General features: G+C 46.8%; 1 protein-coding gene across 5 annotated transcripts in view; it reads left to right on the top strand.

Moving 5' to 3' along the window:
* Positions 1 to 9601: 9601 nt before the first annotated feature.
* The window catches only part of Septin11 (septin 11), an 88140-nt gene continuing 76151 nt past the window's right edge, over positions 9602 to 21590 (top strand). For 3 of the 5 annotated variants that reach the window (XR_013043024.1, XR_013043025.1, XM_076546652.1), the window contains exon 1: positions 9602 to 9797. Coding sequence is in view for 3 of the 5 variants with exons in the window: in XM_076546652.1 (XP_076402767.1) it covers positions 9771 to 9797 (27 nt within the window). In the remaining 2 variants the exon portion in view is untranslated. The remainder of the gene's footprint in view (positions 9798 to 21590) is intronic. The other 2 variants (XM_076546654.1, XM_076546653.1) reach the window with 1 other exon arrangement.

Here is a 21590-nt window from a genome sequence, read left to right on the forward strand (position 1 = left end):
TGCAGGGAGAAGCAAGATGCATATCCCATATTGAAAAAAGGCACCAAGCTATATGGTAGAGCATAGATAAGAAATATGGGTTAATGTAAGCTGTAAGAACCAGTTAGCAACAAGCCTGAGCTATCCGCCGATCAGTTATAATTAATAACAAGTCTCTGTGTGGTTATTTGGGAGCTGGCAGGCAGGACAGAAAAGTCCACCTACAGGGTGAGGATTCAGCTTAGTTGGTAGAGTGCTTGCCTGGTACACACAGGGGCTGGGCATCTGGGTGTGATGGCACACACTTGTGATCTCAGCACTTGGGAGATAGAACAGGAGGCTCAGGTCATCCCTAGTTAGAGAGGAAATCTTAGGCCAGCCTGGTGTACATAAAACCTCCCTCATCCCAAGAAAACAAGCAAACAAACCAAACACCAGTAGAGCAATTAAAAAAAAAAACACAAATTGTACCTACAATTTTTTATTTTATATAACTTGTATACAATATTCCATACCCATTTTTAAGATAAATGTGTTTGTGGGATTCACTCATCACATATTCACTACCATGCTGACTCAGTACATTCTCAAGGACCTAGTTGGGGGCTCTTTGCAAGTCAGTCCCCTACCCAAGACCACTGTTTGCTTTCTGCTTCTATAGATTAGTTTTCTGTTTCTTAAAATTTCCTATGAGCAGGAACATACTCTATATTTTGAGATTTATCCACATTTTACAGAAATCCATAGATGAGTTTCATTGCTGAGTTCGGCTGGGAATAGCTACACAACTTGTTTATCCACCACCTCCCGAGGAACTCCAGCTGTTCCATTGTTTGGCTGTTATGAATACTATTATGAATAATGCTATCATTTTGATGTGTTTTTTTTTTGTAGAAACAAGCTTTTCTTTCTCTTATATAATTACCTTTGAGTACAATTGTTGAGTCATATGGAAGTATATTTTTAATTTTATAAGAAGTTGCCAAGCTGTGTTCCAAGGCGTGATACACTTTATATTCTCACCAATAACACACCAGGGCCACATTGCATTCTCAGGAACAGCGGACATGGCCAGTCTTTCTAATTTTCCATTTCCACCAAGACTACTGATACTGACCTTCATTTCATGTGCTTTTGGCCAAGCATGTATCATTTTTATGATGTGTGTGTTCACATATTTTGCCCATTGATTTTGTCTTTACAGGTGGTTCAGGTATTTCTTATTCCTAGTCTGTGGTTCGCATCTTTAGTTTTCTTCCCATGGTCCTACGTGAACTTTTGTTGCTATGGCAAACACTCTGTCCAAAATCATCTTAGGGGAGAAAGGATTTATTTGGCTTATCATTCCAGGTGACCGTCCTTTATTGAGGGAAGTCACAGGCAGGGACTCAAGTCACTGTCATATCACACCCACAGCCAAGAGCACAGAGAAATGTGTGATGCTTCCTGCTTCTTGCATCTAATTTTCCCTTGTTTTCATTGTTCAGGAGCCCCTGCCTAGGGAATGGTGCTGCCCACAATGGGCTAGGTCTTCCTACATCAATAATCCAAACAAATCCCTCCAGACATACCCATAAGTCTACCTGATCTAGACAGTCCTCCCTCATTTAGGTTTCCAGTGAATCCAGCAAGTAGAAATTCCAAGCAAACCATTACTATTGTTGCTATGGTTTTGTTGACAGGATTTCACTACATAGGCTGATTTTGAATTCACAATACAACCTCCCCACTCAACCTCCTAAGTACTGGGACTATGTCTGTCTATCTATCTATCTATCTATCTATCTATCTATCTATCTATCTATCTATCTATCTATCTATCTATCTCTATAGCTATCTATCTCTATCTCTATCTATCTATCTATCTATCTATCTATCTATCTATCTATCTATCTATCTATCTATCTATACATACACACATCAGGTCCCATTTTAATCCTCTTCTCTCTCTCATGTAGCATATGCTGGTCTTGAACTCCTGATGATTTGGTCTCTATACCCCAAGTGCTGAGATTACAGGGTATGGTAATAATATATGAGGCACAATCTGTCAAAATTCCTCATCCCAACCAGCCAATGTCTGCTTCTGGTGGTCCAGGAAAGGCTAATAGGATGGAAAAAGGAGACTTGAAATGTTGATAATAACAGGAATCTAAGATTGGGGGGGGGTAGAATTAATGCAAAAGACAATGAATTTGGAGAAATAAACAAAGTACAAACATAATCCACAGGTATTGGTAGATTAAGGAGCCAGAGTCATGAGTGAACTAACTAGAGGACATTTTCTACTACTCAACCAGAGGAACAGGCCATCGATAGCAGAGACGAGATTACAGAGTGGCCCCATGCCTCAGAGCTCATCGTCTGGTGACATTGATGAGGCCAGAACCATGGATTATTGTAATGAATAAGAGACAAAGTGAGACTGAAGTGATTTCTGTCCAAATGTACAGCTATGTATGGTTACCTTAATTTAGAAGCAATATTTAGTATTCACGGAGATTAATGATGTAAAGTTTCTAGGCCCACAATAAATAATCCTGTGACTACCGGTCCCAGCAAGAGAGGAATTCTCAAGGAATGAGAGATGACAGAGCTAAGGGGTCACTGATCCAGCTCAAGGGCTGGCTGCCAGGGACAGTGGCCAGCAGACTGTGTCATCAGACCCCAGGGACAGTGGTCAGCAGGCTGTCATCAGACCCCAGGGAGTGTGCTGCTGCGTCACAGTGCAATTCTTTATGAGAACAGATTTTAAAGCACATGCACTAAAGAGCAGCACAAACCCACAGAATGCCAGAAACTTCCTTATAGGGTTAGATCATTTTTACCTTTAAAAAGAATGCAAAGAAGCTTTGCAGTTTTGCCTTTTCTTTTTCAAGTCATACTTGCCTTGAGAGGGTGACCGAGGGTGAAAGTCAAGTTAGATGCTAATGATGGAATGCCAATGGGGTCGAGTGAAGAGGCAAACCTCTGAGGATGTCATGACAAATGTCATGATAAACCTGGCTAACAGGCCACTGAAGTCCAATACTGTAAGCAAGCAACCAATTGCTTTAAATGAGGTAAAATGTCCGGGCCTAAGTGAATTATCCAAAAAAGATTCCACCTAAGGGATTAGGGGATCAGTATTAGTCAGCTTTGGGAAAACTAAGACATGAGAAGATTGAGAAGAGCGATCCAGTCCTGATTTTCATAGAGAATAAAAGCCATAGAAGCAGTCTGAGAATTAATCTAACATAGCCAAGCACACCTCGACAGTGAGTTTTAAATAATTTTTACTTGTGTTTATCTATTTGTTTTATTTTTGCAGTGCTGTGGATTGAACCCTGGGACTCACGTATGCTAGGAAATTGTTCTACTAATGAGCTAAATCCCCAGCTAAACAATTTTGCGTGTCTGTACATGGTGTATGGTGTGCGCATGGGTACTGTGACTGTGTGCACCTGTGGAGGCCAGAGGTTGATATCGACTTCTCTCAGGCAGGGTCTCTCACTGAGCCTCAAGCACACTGACTGTCGTGACTGGCTAGCCAGACAGCCCTCAAAAAAGAGACTTACATTTTACATTTATCTGTTGATTTTGTGTGTGTGCACTACAGCCCTCATGAGGAAATCAGAAGTCAACCTGCAGGAGCTGGTTCTCCCCCCTACATGAGTGCTGAGGGACAAACTTCAGCTGGGCAGGCTTGGCGGCAGGTGTTTTTATCTGCTGAGCCACCCCTCAACCCTAGACATAAAACTTAACAGGAAATACGGCGGGCGTGGTGGAACACACCTGTAATCACAGCAGACAGGAGGTGGAGGCAGGAGGTTTTCGAGTTCCAGGCTAGTCTCAACAAATAAACAACAATAACCAAACCGACATAAAAATCCTGAAGACTAGGAAAGTTCTAGAAAATAGCAATAAATGTGGCAAAGACTCTTTAAGGACAGAACCAAAACCAAAGCATAATCCATAAACCAAAAAAGTCACATTAAAAAAAAAATCTGGGCTTTTGACTATTAAGAAAAGCCTTGGCCAGAGTAAGTACTTGTAAAGGACACACCTGTAGAGGGCCTGTATCCAGCACCGATGATGATTCTCAAAGCTTACAGGAAACTGTTGTGGACTGTAGAAAGGTGTGTTACATTTGTTTCTGCTGCCTTTGTTAACCATGCAAAGATGTGATACATTTGTTTGATTAAATAAAACTAACCTGGGGTCAGGAGGCTGAGTTAGCAACTAGCTGAGAGAAGTGGTGAGGAGGAGCTAAGCGTGGTGAGAATTCTTTAGTCAGGCTGAGCAGAAGGACGGCCCTTTTTTCGGGAGATGCAAGCAAAGAGAGATGGTCAGCTACTTACTGTCCAGCCTCTGTGAGCTAGCAGAACTTCACCGCAACCTTAGAATCCTGAGTTCTACAGAGAGAGAGAGGTTTAGATAGCTTCCTTTAGCGGCCACAATAGAGCCAGGGCCTGAGGGAACAGAATTCCCACCTGGCCGTGGCCCTTCCAGTCAAGCCTCGGCTGGTAGCTGCTGGGTTGTAGTTGTGGGTCTGGACAGCAGCTGCCTAAGGTGCAGCCAACTGGATTGAATGCAAAACAACGGGAAACTCAATTAAAAACCCCCAGGAGAGCCAATCATGGCAGCACATGATTACAATCTCAGCATTTGAGTCAGAGGGAGGAAGATTTTTCACAAGTTCAAGGCCAGTCTGGCCTGATTAGTGAGTTGTAGATCTGTCAAGGTGAAACATTGTCTCCAACAACCAAACAAAACCCAACCAACCAACCAACCAACCAAACAAACAACCCAATGAGATGCAAGGGATACATCATCCAAGAAAGTGTATGGTTGGCAAACAGATGCTGAACATCCTCAGGGATGAAGGAAATGTAAATTAAAGCCATCCAAGGGAACAGCGCACACCTCCAGGGATGGCTAAAACTTAAAAGACCAAGTATCCTGATGGTGGCCGCAGAGCTGGGTAGTGGTTAACTTTATGCATCCGAATGAGTTCCAGAGTATCATCACCTCAGAAACAAATCCCATGCCTCTTAGTGGTCTCCCCTGCCTCCTCCTCCCTAACAATGAGCTGTCTGTCTCTAGATCCAGACATATAAGTGGAGTCATACCATGAGTGCTCTTTTGAGACTTTCCCCTTTCACATAGCATAATGTCTGAATGATCCATTCATGTACCATGTATCAGTACTTACCCCTTTCATGGAAAAATAAATACTCCACTGTATGGATATAACGTATATTATGTGTTCATCAGTTGACGGGGTTATTTCCACTGTTTGGCTATAGTGTTGAACCCTATGAATGTCATTGTACCCACTGCTGGGTGGATGCGTTTTCATTTCTCTTGGGTATCTAGACATTTCTAGGTCATAGCATAACTGTGCTTAACTATCTGTCAAACTGCCCATCACCATGGCTGCAACATCATCCCTAGGAACAGTATATGAGGTTTCTAGGTTTTCTCAATCTTCGCCAACACACTATTATCAGAGCCTGAGGGTGTTTTGTTTGTTTTGTATTTTTGAGGCAGGGTCTCTCTACACAGCCCTGGCTGTCCTGGAACTCACTGCTTCTGCAGTGCTGGGATTAAAGGCATTCACCACCATGCCTTTGAGTTGTTATAGCTGTCCCAGTGGATGTGAACTGTTACTGAGTTACTGTTTCTCTTGCATGTCCATTTGCTTAGGTGTTTACACTTTCCCCATTGAATGGTCATACCACCCTTGTTGAAAATCAGTTGATAGCTGGCAGAGATCTGTTTTTTGGATCTTAACTCTATCCCATTATTAATGGGTCTATCTTGTGTCTGTGCTACTCTGGCTCCCGTTTTGTGGTCAAGTTTGAAATCCGGAGTGTGAGTCTTGGAACTTGTGGCTGTTTTGGGTCTCAGTACTTCCATAGTCATGGTGGAATGGAACCATCGGTTTTTACCAACAGGTTAGTTGAGTTGCTGAAAAGGACTGTGCTGAATCCATAGATCAGTGGGGAGTCTGTCACCTCATGTGTTTCCGTTGTTTTCTATTTATTTGGATTCAAAAATTGGGGTGAGGATGGGATTTATCTTATTATGAAGTGCTTGCCTGGCAAACCCTCTGCAAGATCCAGGGTTCAATTCCCAGTATCTCATTAAAATTTGTTTCCAGAAATATTTTTGCATGTCTTTAAAACCATTCTCCTAAGTTCTTTATTCATTTTGTTGTGAATATAAATGAAAGTGTTTTCTAAATTCTATTTTTGTATTGTCCATTGCAAACATGTACAAATACAATTGCTTTTTGAGTATTGATCTTGTATCCTATACATTCTTAATATCCTTAAGATTTCCTCTATATAAGTTCATGTCATCTTTGAATAAAGTTTTAAGTTTTCCTCTCTAATTTGCATGCATTTAAATGTTTTATTGAACATCTTAACATAATATTGCAGGAGTCCAGATCTATTACTTTATTCTCTAAATGGAAGTAGTGATGATTTCTAACGCTTTTTTTTTTTTTTTTTTTTTTTTTGGACAGGGTCTCACTATGTAGCCCTGTGTATCTTGGAACTGTTACATAGACTAGGTTGTTTCACAGTCCATCTTGGTGTATTTGTTTTGTGTCTTTCTCATTGTATCTGATTTGTTTCTTATTATGCTTGGTGTTTTCTGAATGTATCTCTTTCTTGTACTGTGGTCAAAGTGCTCTTACATTAGATTTTTAAAAAAGAAAATGGAAAGCTACAGAAACAATCTAGATAACTTACTTAAAAAATAAGAATAAACTATAGAATGCATAAGTTGTCTTATGTCACTTAACTCCAGATTCAAATTTAACAGTGTGTACTCACCACACTTAGATCAGGTGATCACTTACGGGCTCTAAGGGGGATGAAATGAAGGGTCTGATGGGTGCTTTATCTTCAGGAATGTTTTATAAGAGACTTTGACTTCCTATCAAGGTGTAACATTCACTTGAAAATCTCTCCAAATAATCAGGGGTCCCACTAAAAAGGAGAATCGATCCTACACCAGTCACAATGTCAAACATTCATTACATATCTTTTCTAAAATGAAAATTGGAAGTCACTTCTATGATTACTAACCCCTTGGGCTCTTCACTGCCCTCAGAATCAAGTACTGAATTCTGCCCATGCAATAATGATTGTTCATAGCCTTAGCCCTGGTTCCATCTCCATCCAAATGTGACTCAACATTTATAGACTAGGTACATATTTATTGATCATTCAGCTTTATTGCAATGTTAAGTTCCTTCCCAGGGGGAGACACTAGCAACATCTCCCCTTCCTCCTAAGGTCCAGAGGCAAAGTGAGACACCCTTCTACCAAAGTTCACTCTGGGAACCAATGAATTTATTGGGCTTCCCTAGATCACAGGTAACGGTTTACTTACTGGAGGGTAGGTGCTCCCTTCCTAGAGGCCACATCGAAAACGGACATCACCCAGCAGGGATGAGGGCTTTCCAATCGATAGATCCCCTCTCTCCTAATCTGTCCAGCCTATACACGCTAGCCCTTCCTGAAGGCCAAGTGCAGTTGAGGCAGAGGTACACAGAAAACGTGGCAGTGACTGGCTGGATACTCAGTGAGGTTCCTGAGCCTCACTGCCCCTCTGTGAGGGGGTGTAAACAGTCAACAAGCACAGCTGGGACCATCTTCTGCAAACAGGTACAGCTGAAGGCCCCAAGATGGCAGTTGTTTGGCTCAGAGGATGGTTCTGTAGAACATGCACGTTGTGGGCTAGAAGCCGGAAGACAAAGGTGCACTCTTACCTTGAGTTCATGTGTACTATGACAACCTCCCAACTGCCTAGTTCATCTGCAACAATGGCTGGGGTGCCCAGGAAGTCATAGTTCCTGCCTCTTGTCATCTGAAGGTATAGACAGCACTAGCCTCCCTTTTTAATCTAAAAAGTTTTCAGTTTGGACAAGAAATTATACATCAGCCTTTCATTCACCTGCCCTGCTACCCTCTCTCAACCAAAGAGCAAGAAAGCACTGGATTAGGGTCACAGGGGAGAGGAATTCTTGTTTTTGAGTGCTCTTGCACAGCACCCGCCCACGTGACATCTTACGACCCTGACAGGGTGTGTGTGTTTGGCATAAATGAGGTCCCCATTCTCAAAAGATTTGCTGTCTATAGAACAGCAAATGATCAAAGCCAAAGTTAGTGCAGGCCTTATGTCCGAGCCCCTCAGTCTTCCTCCGCCACAATCCGTCAAGGGTGGGATTCGCCTGGGAGGCTTCGTGCTCCTCACTCACCTACCAGAGCAGCCCAGCATCCGATCAGCGATGCAGGGCCATTCATCCTCAGCCAAAGGCTGGGCAGGGCGCGTCTGAAGCCTGCGGCCCACCGTGGGTGGGACAGGAGAAGTACACTTAAGGATCCCAGAAACTTGGATGTTTGAAGTCTCAGTTCAGACTCTGAGGTGCCCCAGTTCAAACCGGCAGTTTGTTAATAGACCTAGCTCCCTTGAGGGCGCGTTCGCGTGGGCTGAACACAGCCCTTCAGTGCCTCTTTTCCCCGTGCTTCAACCCATCTGGTGTCCTCAACTCACTCAGGTAGCTATCCTCTTGTGGTCCTAGGTCCCGTGGGAATCTACAGCGCGTAACACCCATCAGTGAGACAGCCTAGGTCAGATGCATGCACAAGGACCCCACCATTTCGCCTGCCACCCAGACACCAATGCTCCAACATCTGTTGGAAGAATCCTTCCCGATGATGGAGGAGCTACCCAGTCCCACACGCTGTTCAGTCGCACCCACTTGTCGCCCGCTTCGCGCCTTCGCCTTCGCCCCACACCCCGCAGCCAGGGTTGAGCATGCACGCCTCCTCCGGTCCCTGGGTCATCTGGTCTGTCTCCGGGGATCTAATGACGTCGGCTGACCTCTGCGCACCAGTGACCTCTCCAGTGATACCGTGGAAAACGCTCTGGAGCAAGCCCACAACGACCTAAATTCTCCAGCGGGCACCGGAGTTTTTCTCCTGTGTCCAGCAGCCGGGGGTTGGCTCGTCCACGGCACCAACTACTACAGCCTCTTCCTCTCCAAAAGCGGTCCCCAGCCCGGCGACACGCCACAGCGACGGCTTCCAGCAGCTAGCTTAGTCTCCTTTCCGATGGGAAGCCCAGCAGACCAGCAATTCTTTGCTTGTGGGGCACGCTCGGCCCTAGTGGGTTGCCCACCACACCTTCTAAGCGGGTTCCTTCGGGTAGGGCGTGCCACCAGGGCAACTTTCCTCGAGATGCAGCCCCTGCGCCCAGTAGTGCCCTAGCCTGCCCGCCCCACCCCATAGCAGCTCCAGGTGCCGGCTCCGCGCAGCGCGTGGCAGCCCGGGGTTGGGACCTCCGCGCCTAGGCTTTTACGCGGACTCCAGCATGTGTTGCAGCGGGTGGGGAGGCAGGCAGCGCCCAGGCTCGGGACGCCTTAGTGGCACGGAAGAAAGTCACAGGAGGGACGGTGGCTGATTCTAGAGAGCCTCATCCTACCAGCTGACCTGGCTGATGGTCTGCCCACTGCGTTCGATCGCTTGGCCGGGGCCGGGGCGCTCCTTGCACCCCCGTCCCGGGGCAGCCAATGGTCGCGTCCAGGCGGGAGGCCATGTTGCTGGAATAAAGCGGGCGGGGCGGCGCGGGCGAGCAGATGCGGCTGGAGGCGCGCGGGAGCCGGGCGCGAGCAGGGCGCAGCCGCGAGGGAGGCGCGGGGGAGGCCAGCGGGAACCGGGGCGCCAGCAGCAGCAGCAGCAGCAGCCTGTGTCGGCGGAGAGCAGTCGGGCGCAACCCGAGCCGCAGTCGCGATGGCCGTGGCTGTGGGGAGACCGAGTGTGAGTGCCGGGGCCTCGCTTCCCCAGCGCGCTGATCCCGGGGCGCCGGGTGGGCTCCGCTTCGGGGCGCGTGCGGGTGGAGACTTGCGGGGACCATGAAGGGGCTCTGGGTGGTGGCTGCCGGGGCTGTGGGTGTGTGCATGCATTTGGGCGCGCGTTTGGGGCGGAGGGGAGCTTGGGGAGCCGGCAGGCTCAGAGCCTACCTGATGCAACAGTGGATCTCCTTGGCGCGCCCCTATTTCGGGGATGTGGGAGGAAAAAAGGGACCCCTCTGCGAGGCGCCCTTTAAAGGGGTAGCTTGAGCCGCTGCTTTCCCCAGCTACCTTCCTCTCCCCGCGCACACCGCTCGGCTGGTGATCGTGGAGGAAGGCGCCGGCTGCGGAGGGTTTCCTCGCGGTTCTCCCGCGCCCCGGGGGCGATCGGGGCATGGGAATTGGGAGCCGAAGCGCTGTGTCACACGGCTGTAGAAGCGGGTCCAAGGGGTGGGATTTCCGTGGTGGCTTACCCCCGGTGTATTGTGAAATTCCGGACACCCTCAGGCGCCCACCCGGGTGACCCGGCCCTGCCCAGGATGTGGACAAAGCCCTAGACACACACACAAAGTTTTCAAAGGGCTCTCTTTCGGGGTGGGTGGAAGTACTGAAATACTCGGCGGCTGGCAGGCCGGGGGCGGCGGTACTGAATGCGGGGCTCGAGGAAGAGGAAGGGAGGGTGGGTGCCTGGAGGAGGAGTGCCCCAGCTCCCGAAGGCGGAGGGGATGCTCCTATCCCGACTCTGGGTCGGGGTACACGCCACGGGCCGCGCCTCTTGGAGTATCCGGCTCTGGGTTTGCGACTCCGGAGCCATCCAGAGCGAGTGGGACTTTGAGGATGTAGTTCAGGGTCTGCTCACTAGCCTAGGGTGAAAAGGAGGGAAGAGGCGGTGGTGGCGGCCTTTCCTTTTTATTGAAAGGAGCCAAGCCCAGTGGGAAAGGCGGAGTCCTCTTGTCTCTTTTTCATTTTCTTTGTCGACGATCAAAGCCCCCACTTATGCCTGTTCTGCCTTTGGGGCGCCTCCGGTGGAGTCCATCCCTGGCTAGTCCCCCCATCTTCTTTTTCATCCCTTTCGAACTTTGCAGCTGGCTGCAGGTGGTGGCCTGACATTTTGCAGAGATAGAGAAAAGTCTTAGGTAGATGCTGAAAGCTAGGAAAGTCCGGATACTCAGACTCTTGGCTCTTCCCCTACTAGCCCCTCCAGACACCTTCTGCACCCCTGAGGAGTCTCAGCCCCCCCCCCCCCGGAAGTCATGGGGTTACCCTTTGCAACAAAACCAAACCACTCGGTTTGGTTTTTTCTGCTGTTTTGAGGTGCTTTGAAAGACTTTTTCCATGGTGAGATAATGTGCACTGGTCATCGCTCAGTCTTCTTGTGAGTTTGTTAGGCCTTCTGAACTCTATTATATGACATAGCCTTAAGAATTTTGTCTGAATTGTGCTCTTGTTAATTGGTCCTAGGCTGTCATTACTGAGGGAATTTGCATAGTCTCCGTGCTGATCTCTTTAGAAACCAAGGTTAAATCTTGCCCTCCCCACACTTATTTTCAGGGCACGGATTCAAAGAACTAAAATAACAATATGTGTTTTAGCTGCATTGGCAAGCGTCTGGGAATGCAAGTATCCTGTGTAGGGGTGTCTTTTTCAGCAACACTTATTGTGGGTGCATTCTTGAGGGTTGGGGGAGGTGGAAGAAATAATTTGCTGCACATTTCCAATAAATTAGTAGGTTCATATATGTCAGTTAAATAGGAACAATATGTGGGTTTAAGATTTAGTTGTGTGGCTGTAATCATATCCAACATAGGGTCTGCTGGCCATATGTGAGCTTAATCCTACAGAGTTCTTGTGTAAGACCCCTCATTCAGATAATAGAGGAGATTTTTAAAGTTATGTGTATACAGAAAAGAGTGCTTCTTTCTGCATATTCTCTGTTGTCATTGGAACTAAGATCAAATTACTTGAAACTTAAAGATAAGACACCCCAGCCCAGTCCCAGTTGTAAGCATGATCAGGAGTGAACTAGGAAGCTGAGTAAGGCTTTTAGGAGGCAACTGAGAATGTGTGATCATATTTGCATAGGATGGTTGGGGTGTTTACTCTCTGGGATCCTGGATCTTTTAAGCGGGTGGTCTCTGAAACTTCGGGCCTTCAGAACAGCTCCAGTGAGTGCAGAAGATTCCCCAAGCCCCGCTCCTGAGAATTCTGTGCCGCATCTATAACGCTGAAATTTTTTACCTCTCCAGTCCCTTTATCTGTCCTGGTGTTTGGACAAAAGAAAGGAAAGGGATGGGAAGGGAAGGGAGAGAGCCACTCCGAAGTGGACTTACTCATGAATGGAGTTGCTTTAGTTCTTTAGAATTCATTAAAAAAAAAATTAAAAAGAGTTGTTGAGGAAAACATAAATCTTTCTCCTGTCTGTACAAACCACCGTTCCTGTCCAGAGAGAAGAAGAATGACTTTTAGTAAGTTGCTCTCAGTTTTAGACATCCGAGTGTGATATTTGCCGTGGATAACAAATGAGTTTTAATGAACAGAAATGCTTGGATGATGAATGCCTGGTTTTTTTGTGATGGTTTTACATTCTGAGTTTTAAATACAGGTCCGTGTGCTTACAGTCTACTACTGAGCTACCTACCCCGTCCATCAAAATGCTGTGTTTTCTCTATTATGAGATGTATATATTCAGTTACAACTACTTAAATTTCAAGGCGAAATGCGCACATTTCTTAGGTAGAGAGATGTGTTGTCGGTGACCAAGCAGAAGCTGAAGTTTAATGTGATGCTGTTTATTCCATTTTTAATCTGTGTTCATAGCCTGACCGTTTCCACACTGGCCACAGGCCGTGGCCCCGAGAAGACCCGAAGCACATGGGGTGTTTTCAGAGTGCACCTAGTCTAGCAAGAGTGCTTCTCTCCTGTGGATGTGTCTCCGTTTTGGATGGATTAGTATTTTTGCATTCACATCTCAAAGCAGCTGTTTATTCTGAACAATGTACGGTAATTACGCTGCCTGGGAATCTGGCCTTAAGTAGATGGCGTGTGCTCTCTCTTGGGGCATGATGTCTATGTTATAGTATCTAGGAACTAGAAAGACCTTTAGGAGTGAAATGATTTAGTTACTTCCCCAGTGCAGAAGTATTTCTTCCTTTTTCTCCTAACTGAAAGTCTTTTCAACTTTTCCGGCGGAAATGGCATATGATATCCTTCAAGAGATCTAATTACCCTTTCGTCCACTCCACTGAACGAAATGGAGAACCTTGCTTGCCGATTAAATATCGCTCTTGAGTACCTGCTTCATGCCAGTCTCTGTCCCTGGAGTTAGGGCTGCAGCTGTGGACAGTAATCTCCCTTCTGCCCCGAAGCAGTTAGTCATTTATGTATTCCTTTTTAAAAGGTTCAAAATCCCCGTGTATTAAAGTGACACACTTCCGTGGAATTGTAAGCCGGGGAGAAAGGAAGTATGTGCCTGTTGCTGAGGACAGGAATCAGATAGCAGTTTTTCTGAATCACTTCAGTTTTAAAGATACGATATCTCTTCAAGAGGCGGGGGTCGAGTGTGAGGAAGTCGTGACAACCAAGTGCTGTTGTTTTCTTTTGCTCTAAGCTGCCATTTCTGTGATTTGAAGACGTGACAGCGGATGGAGGAATCTAGGTTGATGTGTGGGGTGAGAGATTAACGGAGCTGAAAAAAGTTCAGGGAAGAGCCATCTATACAATGTATGGATTCTGTGGCTGGAGTGTTTTCTAAAAAAATCATAACTCTTTAGCCAGTGATGTAAATTATATACATTGAGGATCAAAAAGTCACGATTAAGAATCACATGGACAATTTATGTGCAGTGATGCTTCTTTTAAAATTGTTTGAAAACCAATTAATTTCTTTAAAAGAATCTTTTTTTAAAAAAATAATGTATTTAACTTCTATGTGCATTGGTATGAAGGTGTCAGGTCCCCTGGAAGTAGAGTTACAGACAGTTGTGAGCGGCCACGTGGGTGCTGGGAATTGAACCCGGGTCCATCTGGAAGAACAGTCGGTGCTCTTAACCACTGAGCCATCTCTCCAGCCCCTAAAGGGACCTTTTACATGACCTTTAGCAGTGTGTCCACACGACAGTGGACGTCAGACGGGAACACGCCCACCATTGTCGGGGGACAGCTTTCCATCAGCTTCTGGAGGTTTGCTTCCCCAAGCACAGGCAGACCATCTTGCTTAAACGGCTAATTAGAAACCAAACTGTGTGCCCAGCTGGCCCCGCCTGACCATCTCAACGCTTTTATACTGGATGCTTAGTGTTGGGCATGGGCCGCCGTGTGTCTCTGTCGGGACAAAAGGGATGAATGATAGGGGGACTCCACGTTGTCACGATTTGGAGTGCCGGCTTTGATGGATGGGCAGAGCCCCGAGCATTTCCCCCCATTGACGACGCCACTTTGGAGCGGGCTTCAGTTTTTTCTTTTTTTCTTTATGGGATCTTAATTTGTTTGGGGGAGAGGAGAGGCTGCATTTGCATGTGGGTTTTTTTTTTCCCCGGTTGGGATTTGTCTTTTGTGGACTTGGCTACACCTGTCGCAGTCGGGGTCAGCAAAGTGGAGCCATTATTTAAGACTCAGGCAATCTAAAGCTTTTATCCTTTCCCCCAAGGGGACCTACTTTATAATATAACCAATACCCTCCTCCCTGCCTCTTTTAAATCTAGATAGGCAGAAAACTTTCTTCCAACCAAACAATACCTCCCCAGACCCGCTCAGCGCTGCTGGCAGGCCATCAATGCCGCTTCTGTCAAACGTAAAAACAATACACGGACTAAGGTGACAAGAGGCAGGACTCTGAAAAGGATTTGCTGGGTGACCAGAAGTACAGTTTGCATTGTTTCAGTCCTGGCCGGAGTTAGAAGCCCGGGTGTGTTCCCTGGTGTGACCGAAATCAAATGCGAACTTGTTTCTGGTGGGAGTGCCAGTGAATGAGAGCATGGGGATACAGGAAGTCGTCAGTGCAGACGATGTCTGTCCACCTGTGGAACTGGACCCCGTGTGATGGGCGGGGGGAGCAGGCTCAAAAAGCAGGAAGGCGCCATCCTCCAAGAAGGTAACTTTGGACCCTACGAGTAGGACTTCTGTTCAAAACAAACAGAACTCTGTTGTTTTTCTGTTGTGCAAAAGGAAATTCAGATGAAACTTATTTCTCTTGATAAGTAGTATCACTTGGGGAGGAATTTATAATTTTCTTAGAAATTGAAAACAGTCATTCTTCTCCGTAATACACTTATTTTATCAGGGGTCGCTCCCTCACTTTTTGTGCGCAAGCGCCGAGATGGTTGAGGTGAATCGTCACAGGTAGTCCCCGCGTCTCACTGTGATTTCTGCCTTTAATTGAGGTATTGGCCCATGGGGCTGAGCCTGGCCTCTTAGGGCTGCTGGAGCCTGCAGGGCCCCTGTCCTGGAACTCCAGTGGCGTGGCTTTTCCGACAGCAGCGCCGAGTGAGGAAATGAAGTCCGAGGTGGCCATGGACAGGTGTTGGTAAACTTGTGATAAGTTATAATAACAAGCGTGGGTAAGCTGAGAGAGAAAGCTCTGGAAGTGAGAGAGAGCCTTTGGGAGGAATGCAGTGTGGCTCAGCTGTGAGCATTCAGGGCTGAGGTCAGAGGTGTGGGTGGCGCAGACGTTTTTATGTAGACATGGCTTTGCTGTTGTTACCTCTGAATACTTTATATCCTTTCATGCCTTGCTCCCGACCTAAACTGTTTCTGAGTTGGGATTGGTGGAGGGAAGACACTGGAAATCCGCAGACTCCTAATTCTTCAGAGTGGATTTCTGTAGAGGAGGAGTGAGAGGACCAGGGGAGGACACAGCTTTCACACTGAGCCCTCGGAGGAGAAACCTGAGGACTGGGGATCTCTAGCGGCAACTAAGATTATCAGGAAGAGGAATTCCCAGCCCACTGAATCCTAGGAGAATGGGAATATGTATTAAAAACCAGAGACGCCTTAAGTTTTGAGACCGGTTTCATTCTTCTCGTTTGTGTGTGTATTTTTATGCCATATTCATTGGTGAATCTCATTAAGAGTGTCCACTAAATTCATTCTGACCTGATTCGGAAACTTAGAAAAAAGTAGCCATAAAAAATCTTTGTGCATGAGGAACCTGTTCAGAATCTTGACTTGGTTTTTGGAGACAGGGTCTTTCTGTGTGTGTCACACTAGCCCTGAACCTGCTAAGTAGCACAGTGTGGTCTCAAAATGCATGACCCCCTGCCTCTGCCTCCACGTCCTGGCATATTACAGTATGTGTCTCCATGTCCGATAGCATCTTGATTTTTAAGTTTATTCCATTTAAATTTCTGTTGAAACAGTTATGCCACTGTCCTCAAAATATACAATATAGGGCCGGGGTGGGGGGTGGCGCACGCCTTTAATCCCAGCACTTGGGAGGTAGAGGCAGGTGGATCTCTGTGAGTTTGAGGCCAGCCTGGTCTAGAGAGTGAGTTCCAGGACAGGCACCAAAACTACACAGAGAAACCCTGTCTCGAAAAACCAAATATATATATATGTAATATAATATATATATAGTGTGTATGATATACAAGTGAGAAGTAATGTACACAGGAAAGTGAGGCGTGAGCCATCACACACCTAGTTTGAGGCAGCCCATTGGTGGGTAAAGCTTTGGGACAATGACGGTTATTTTTTCTATTGCTGTGGATAAGAAGTGACTGAAGGGAGAAGGGATTTCTTTATTGCTCAAGGTTTGAGGGCATATAGACCATCCTGTTGCAGGAGTGGCGGCGGCCAGCTCCATTGCTTCTCCTTCACATCATGGGGGATCAGGAACCAGAGAGCCTGAGCAGGGAAGTGGAGCTAGGCTGTAACCCTCAAGGCCACTCCCTCCAGCTAGGCCCCACCTCCCAAAGCTTATGCAACCTCCCAAAACAGTGCTTTTTAGACCAGTATGCACGCAGGCCTACCATCTGTCTCCGTCAGGTTAAAGCTTTGTGTTGAGATAATAAATTGACTAAGTTTTGGTGGCTTACATAGCAAGGAGTTATTTCTTTTCTTTCTTTCTTTCTTTTTTTTGGGGGGGGGGTTTGAGACAGGGTTTCTTTGTGTAGCTTTGTGCCTTTCCTGGAACTCACTTGGTAGACCAGGCTGGCCTCGAACTCACAGAGATCTGCCTGCCTCTGCCTCCCGAGTGCTGGGATTAAAGGCGTGTGCCACCACCACCCGGTGCAAAGAGTTATTTCTTACTGAAGGTTTTTTACCAGTTCCATCTTTGAGGGCTGGTCTGTTTTGACTCCAGCACCCAACCCAGGCTTGCATTTCTGGTGGCCGAGGAGAAAGACATGCTGGATCCTGAGCTGACTTTGATGGGTCACTTTCCCTTGAATTTCATTGGCTGTAGTGAATGATCATCCCAAACTCATCAGGATGAGGATGGATAATAGTCTGGTAAAGAGTAGCCCTGTAAGTTACTTGGCCAAGCTTGCGAGCCACAGATGGGAGGTTGATCCTCCAGGGAGAAGCAGCTAGTATTTTGAATGACAAATTGACCATACTGCCCTATACACTGAATCTTCAGTGGAGCCAGTATTAGGTAGGTAGGTAGGTGTGTGTGTGTGTGTGTGTGTGTGTGTGTGTGTGAGAGAGAGAGAGAGAGAGAGAGACAGAGAGACAGAGAGACAGAGAGAGAGAGACAGAGAGAGAGAGAGAGAGAGAGAGAGAGAGATTGATTGATTTACTCAGCGAAGTTTCATTTCTCCTTTAAGAGTCTTGAATTGAAATCCAGGGCCTTAAAAAAAAAAAGGTTGTTAGTGATCTTCCTCTCACTCTCTCAGGCCTCTTCTGATCACAGCTGGTCGTGGGGGGCTGATGGCAGAGCAGTAAGGAACGCTAAAGAAAGAGGAACAGCCCAGTGTGAGTTGAGGGCACAGAGTGATCGTGCCTACTGTTCACCCATGCTGAGCGTCCAGTGGCATCATCGCCAAGCGATGTGGTGACCTTCCCAAAGACCTTCTGTCCTGCTCGCTGGCGGCCCCAGCTTGGGGCTTCACTCTATGGGAAATGGCTGCGAGGCCATTAGGGTTTCCAGCTGCTCCACAGACTCATTTCCCTTGGGAGGCTTCCCGAGCAGACCTTTCCCAGCCAGCCTGCCCTAAATGCAGATGTCTCACTTCCCTTCCTTGTTCTCCTTCTGCTGAGAGACTGCAGCCTCTGAAACCAGGATGCTCCAGCAGGGTTTGCCAAGCTCTGTGACCTTAGGCAGGTTCTTATCTCCTTTGTGGAAGAGTAACAGTCCTTTCCTTGAAGAGTTACAGATTAGATGATTTAGTTCACTCAGCCATGCTTACTGCAATGCCCTGGTGGTCCACAGTGAAACCAGTGGGGGGTGGGGTGGGGAGGTAGGCAGGAGGAAGTGAATGATGAAGTAGTAACAGCTTTGTGTGAGGGCCTGCTACCCCCTCACATTCCCGCTTCCTCGGAAACCCCCATCGTGTATGGGCTTTGGCCACTTTCTGTCTTTGAATTCCCACACGTCGGCATCCCACTTAGAGTTCTCTGGAGTCTGTCATGGTGTCTGTGTGCCTGCTCCTAGATTTCTTTAACTTTTTTTTTTTTTTTTTTTAAAGATACTTACGAATAGTTGGGCACAGTAGTATACCTATAATCCTAGCTCTCTGGAAAATGAGGCAGGGGAATTATTGTGAGTTAGAGACTAGCCTGAGCTACAGAATGAGACCATTCCCCCCCCAAAAAAAAATCTCATAAATAAATAAATCTGTAAATAAATAACAAGGGATTATCAAATATTGATCTGAATGGTAAGAAGCAAACAGACCCTCATCACGTTGGCAGTGTGTTTGACCAGCTCTTGGGCGTGGTCATGTCGTCTTAGTCTGGTTGTCAGACTTGAGGGAAGGGTCTCTGTTGTGTACCTGCCTTCCCTAGAATAAACACTGGCTGAAGAAGTGAAAACTCATTCTCCAAGTGTGTGGTCTAAGACTGGCATTGAACCCGTCCGTATGTGGAGCCTGCCTCCACACGGCTTGCCTCTGTCTGTCGCTGTGTGAACCTCGGGTAGGTGTAGACTCTAGCTGTGTGGATGACCCAGGCTTAGCTTTTCTGACCTCTGCATATCTGGATGTGCGAAGAACTACCATCCCAAAGGGAATCATCACGGAAGGTGGTGGTTTGAGACTTTCTCTTGGGTCAGTAAATGGGGCAGTTCTGAGGTACAGGATACCTACCTTCTGAGGTTTCCATAATGAGCCTCAGGCTGCAGGGGTAATTGGCTTCCCAGTCACTGTCCACCAGCTTCTCCTCCTCCTCTCTGTCACTTTCCAGTCTGTACTCTGGTTCCACCTCATGACAGCCAACAGCTGCATCATGTAAGACTTTGTCTCACGTCCTTGCATTTAAGGAAACCCGGGTGATATCACGTTGTTTCCTGTTTGGGGGCTCTTTGACCTCATGCAGAAAGGAATCTGAGTGTTTTATAGCAGCAGCAGGCTACCGGGCTTGTTCCAACAATGCTCAAGTGCTGTGTGGCGCACACCTTTGATCCCAGCACTTGGGAGGCAGAGGCAGGCAGGGCTCTGTGAGTTTGAGCCCAGCCTGGTCTACAGAGCAAGTTCCAGGACAGCCAGGACTGTTACATGGAGAAACCCTGTCTTGAAAACAAAGAAAATGCTCAAGCAAATTGACCATTGTCTAGGTTTTTACCACCATTTCGTGGAGGGCCGGACATCAAACTTTGTAAAAACCAGCCTTTGGAAAGACGTGAGTGTGTACCAAGAGTTCTCTGTAATTTCCATGTGTAGATCTTTGGGATGGATCTCTCATGTTCTCAGCTTACATGCGCTTGCTTTAGAGTGGATAACATTCGTTTAAAACTGGATTTACCTATGGAAATTACATTTCTTATTAGTCCAATGTGGAATGATCGAGCACCTTTGTTTTCCCCTCTCTGTAATTTGCTGAGTAAGGATGAGATGGAAAACAGACAGATCTTTAGGATTCTAATCCAGTCCACTCTGATCGCCAGCTCGCTGAATAAGGCACAACTTGAAAGATCCGACTTGTGGGTTTTATCTTTGTGAGGTGTAGCAGGATGGCTTGTGAGCTCATGTACAACAGCCATGTCATGTTAAGAAGACAGAATCTCTTTTCATCTTCCAGCTCTTACCCCCTTTCTCTCCTGTCTTCTGCAGTCTTTCCCAGGATTTGGAGTGAGTGATAGAGATGTCTCCTTTCAGGGCTGAGCTCGCTCTCCACAGTTACTCATTCTAGCACATTGAAGAGTTCTGAGCCTCTGTATTAACCATTGCTCACTGCACACCAAAGCTTCTCTGACTAATGTTGAGAGCAGCACTAATCTCTGGGTATAAACAAACATTTGGAAGGCAGTATGACACTGTCCATTGAGCAAAACAACAGTAGCAGTCCCTGTCCCTGTCCCCGTCCCCCCTGCCCCAGTCCTTTTGGGCCTATGACTGCCCTCCCTGGTCATGAGCTTTTAACCAGGTGTACAGTACCAGGCATGGATTCCTTGCTGTGGGGCAGGTCTCAAGATTGAGCAATATTAAGGCTCTGGATTAGTTTGTTTGCCCAAGACTTTTTAGGATAATTGCTCAAATGATCTCTTGACTGGGCCAGAGGCTGTGTCTGAAATCCTGGAGAGATTCTTAGAAAGGTCGTCAGCAGGCCGATTCATCTGCGCATCACGGTCTCCCCAGCGTTAATTAACAGCTCTCCTCCAGCCCCATCTTTGTTCGCTCCGACGTGACGTGCGTGTGCCCCAGCAGCCCCTTGTCTATCTGTTAGTCCCACACCGTCCCAAGTCAGCCTCTTAGTCACCTCTCCCCCAGGGAATGTGGCTTGCGGAGTTGAAGCGCATATTCATCTTGGAACCCTCTAAGGAAGTTTGGTAATTGTTGGTAGTCAGATTTGCCTCGTTGTGAAACTAAAATTCCTGGGTAGCTTATGGTTTTAAGGCAGTTCAGGTTTCCGCCATTGAAATGACTAATTACTTTGCTGTCTGCAGCTGCAGCTTGAAACTGGCTTTTGAGCTGCGCGCTTGAGGATCCGCAGCTGAACCGGGTTTTAAAGGAGGTGTGTGTTCTTTAGCATATGTTAACTGTGCATAGTAATGTGCTGAATTGTGACATTTCCATGGTGTATGTAATGTACTTTGATCATATTCACCCCCGTGACCCTTCTTGCCCTCCTCCAGCGCCCACCGACCCCGATTCTCTTTCCACCTCCTCTCTTCTGCCTTCACGTCTCTTTCTACTCTTTCAAAAGTTCTTTTTCAGTCTTAAGTTTTTATATCATTGTTAATTAAAATAGGATTGCATCCCTCTCCCTTTCCTTCCTCCATCTCCTTCCAAATGCCTCCCCACAAATTGATAGCCTCCTCTTCCCTGATTATTATTGTAGCATATATGTGTTTATGTATGCACACATATATAAATACGACCTGCTGGGTGTGTTTTTGTTGGTGGTATGTTGGTATGGTTTTAGGACTGGCCGCTTTGTATTGGCCGACCAGTTCTTTTTTGATGACCCAGTGGGTTTTATTAAGAGTTACTTACAGCAGCCTATGCACCTTACCTGTGGCTACATTATTGAAGACCCCCACCCCCACCACTACCACCAACTAGCTGACTAGAAATCCTCAGAGGTGACGCCTTCTGAGCCCCTCCTCCCTACAGGGCAGGGTGCTGAGGGTCCCCGTTGTCTGCAGGTCTGTGACAGTAATCACAGC

Source organism: Peromyscus maniculatus, chromosome 10 (genome assembly GCF_049852395.1).
Source record: "Peromyscus maniculatus bairdii isolate BWxNUB_F1_BW_parent chromosome 10, HU_Pman_BW_mat_3.1, whole genome shotgun sequence".
NCBI classification, from domain to species: Eukaryota; Metazoa; Chordata; class Mammalia; order Rodentia; family Cricetidae; genus Peromyscus; species Peromyscus maniculatus.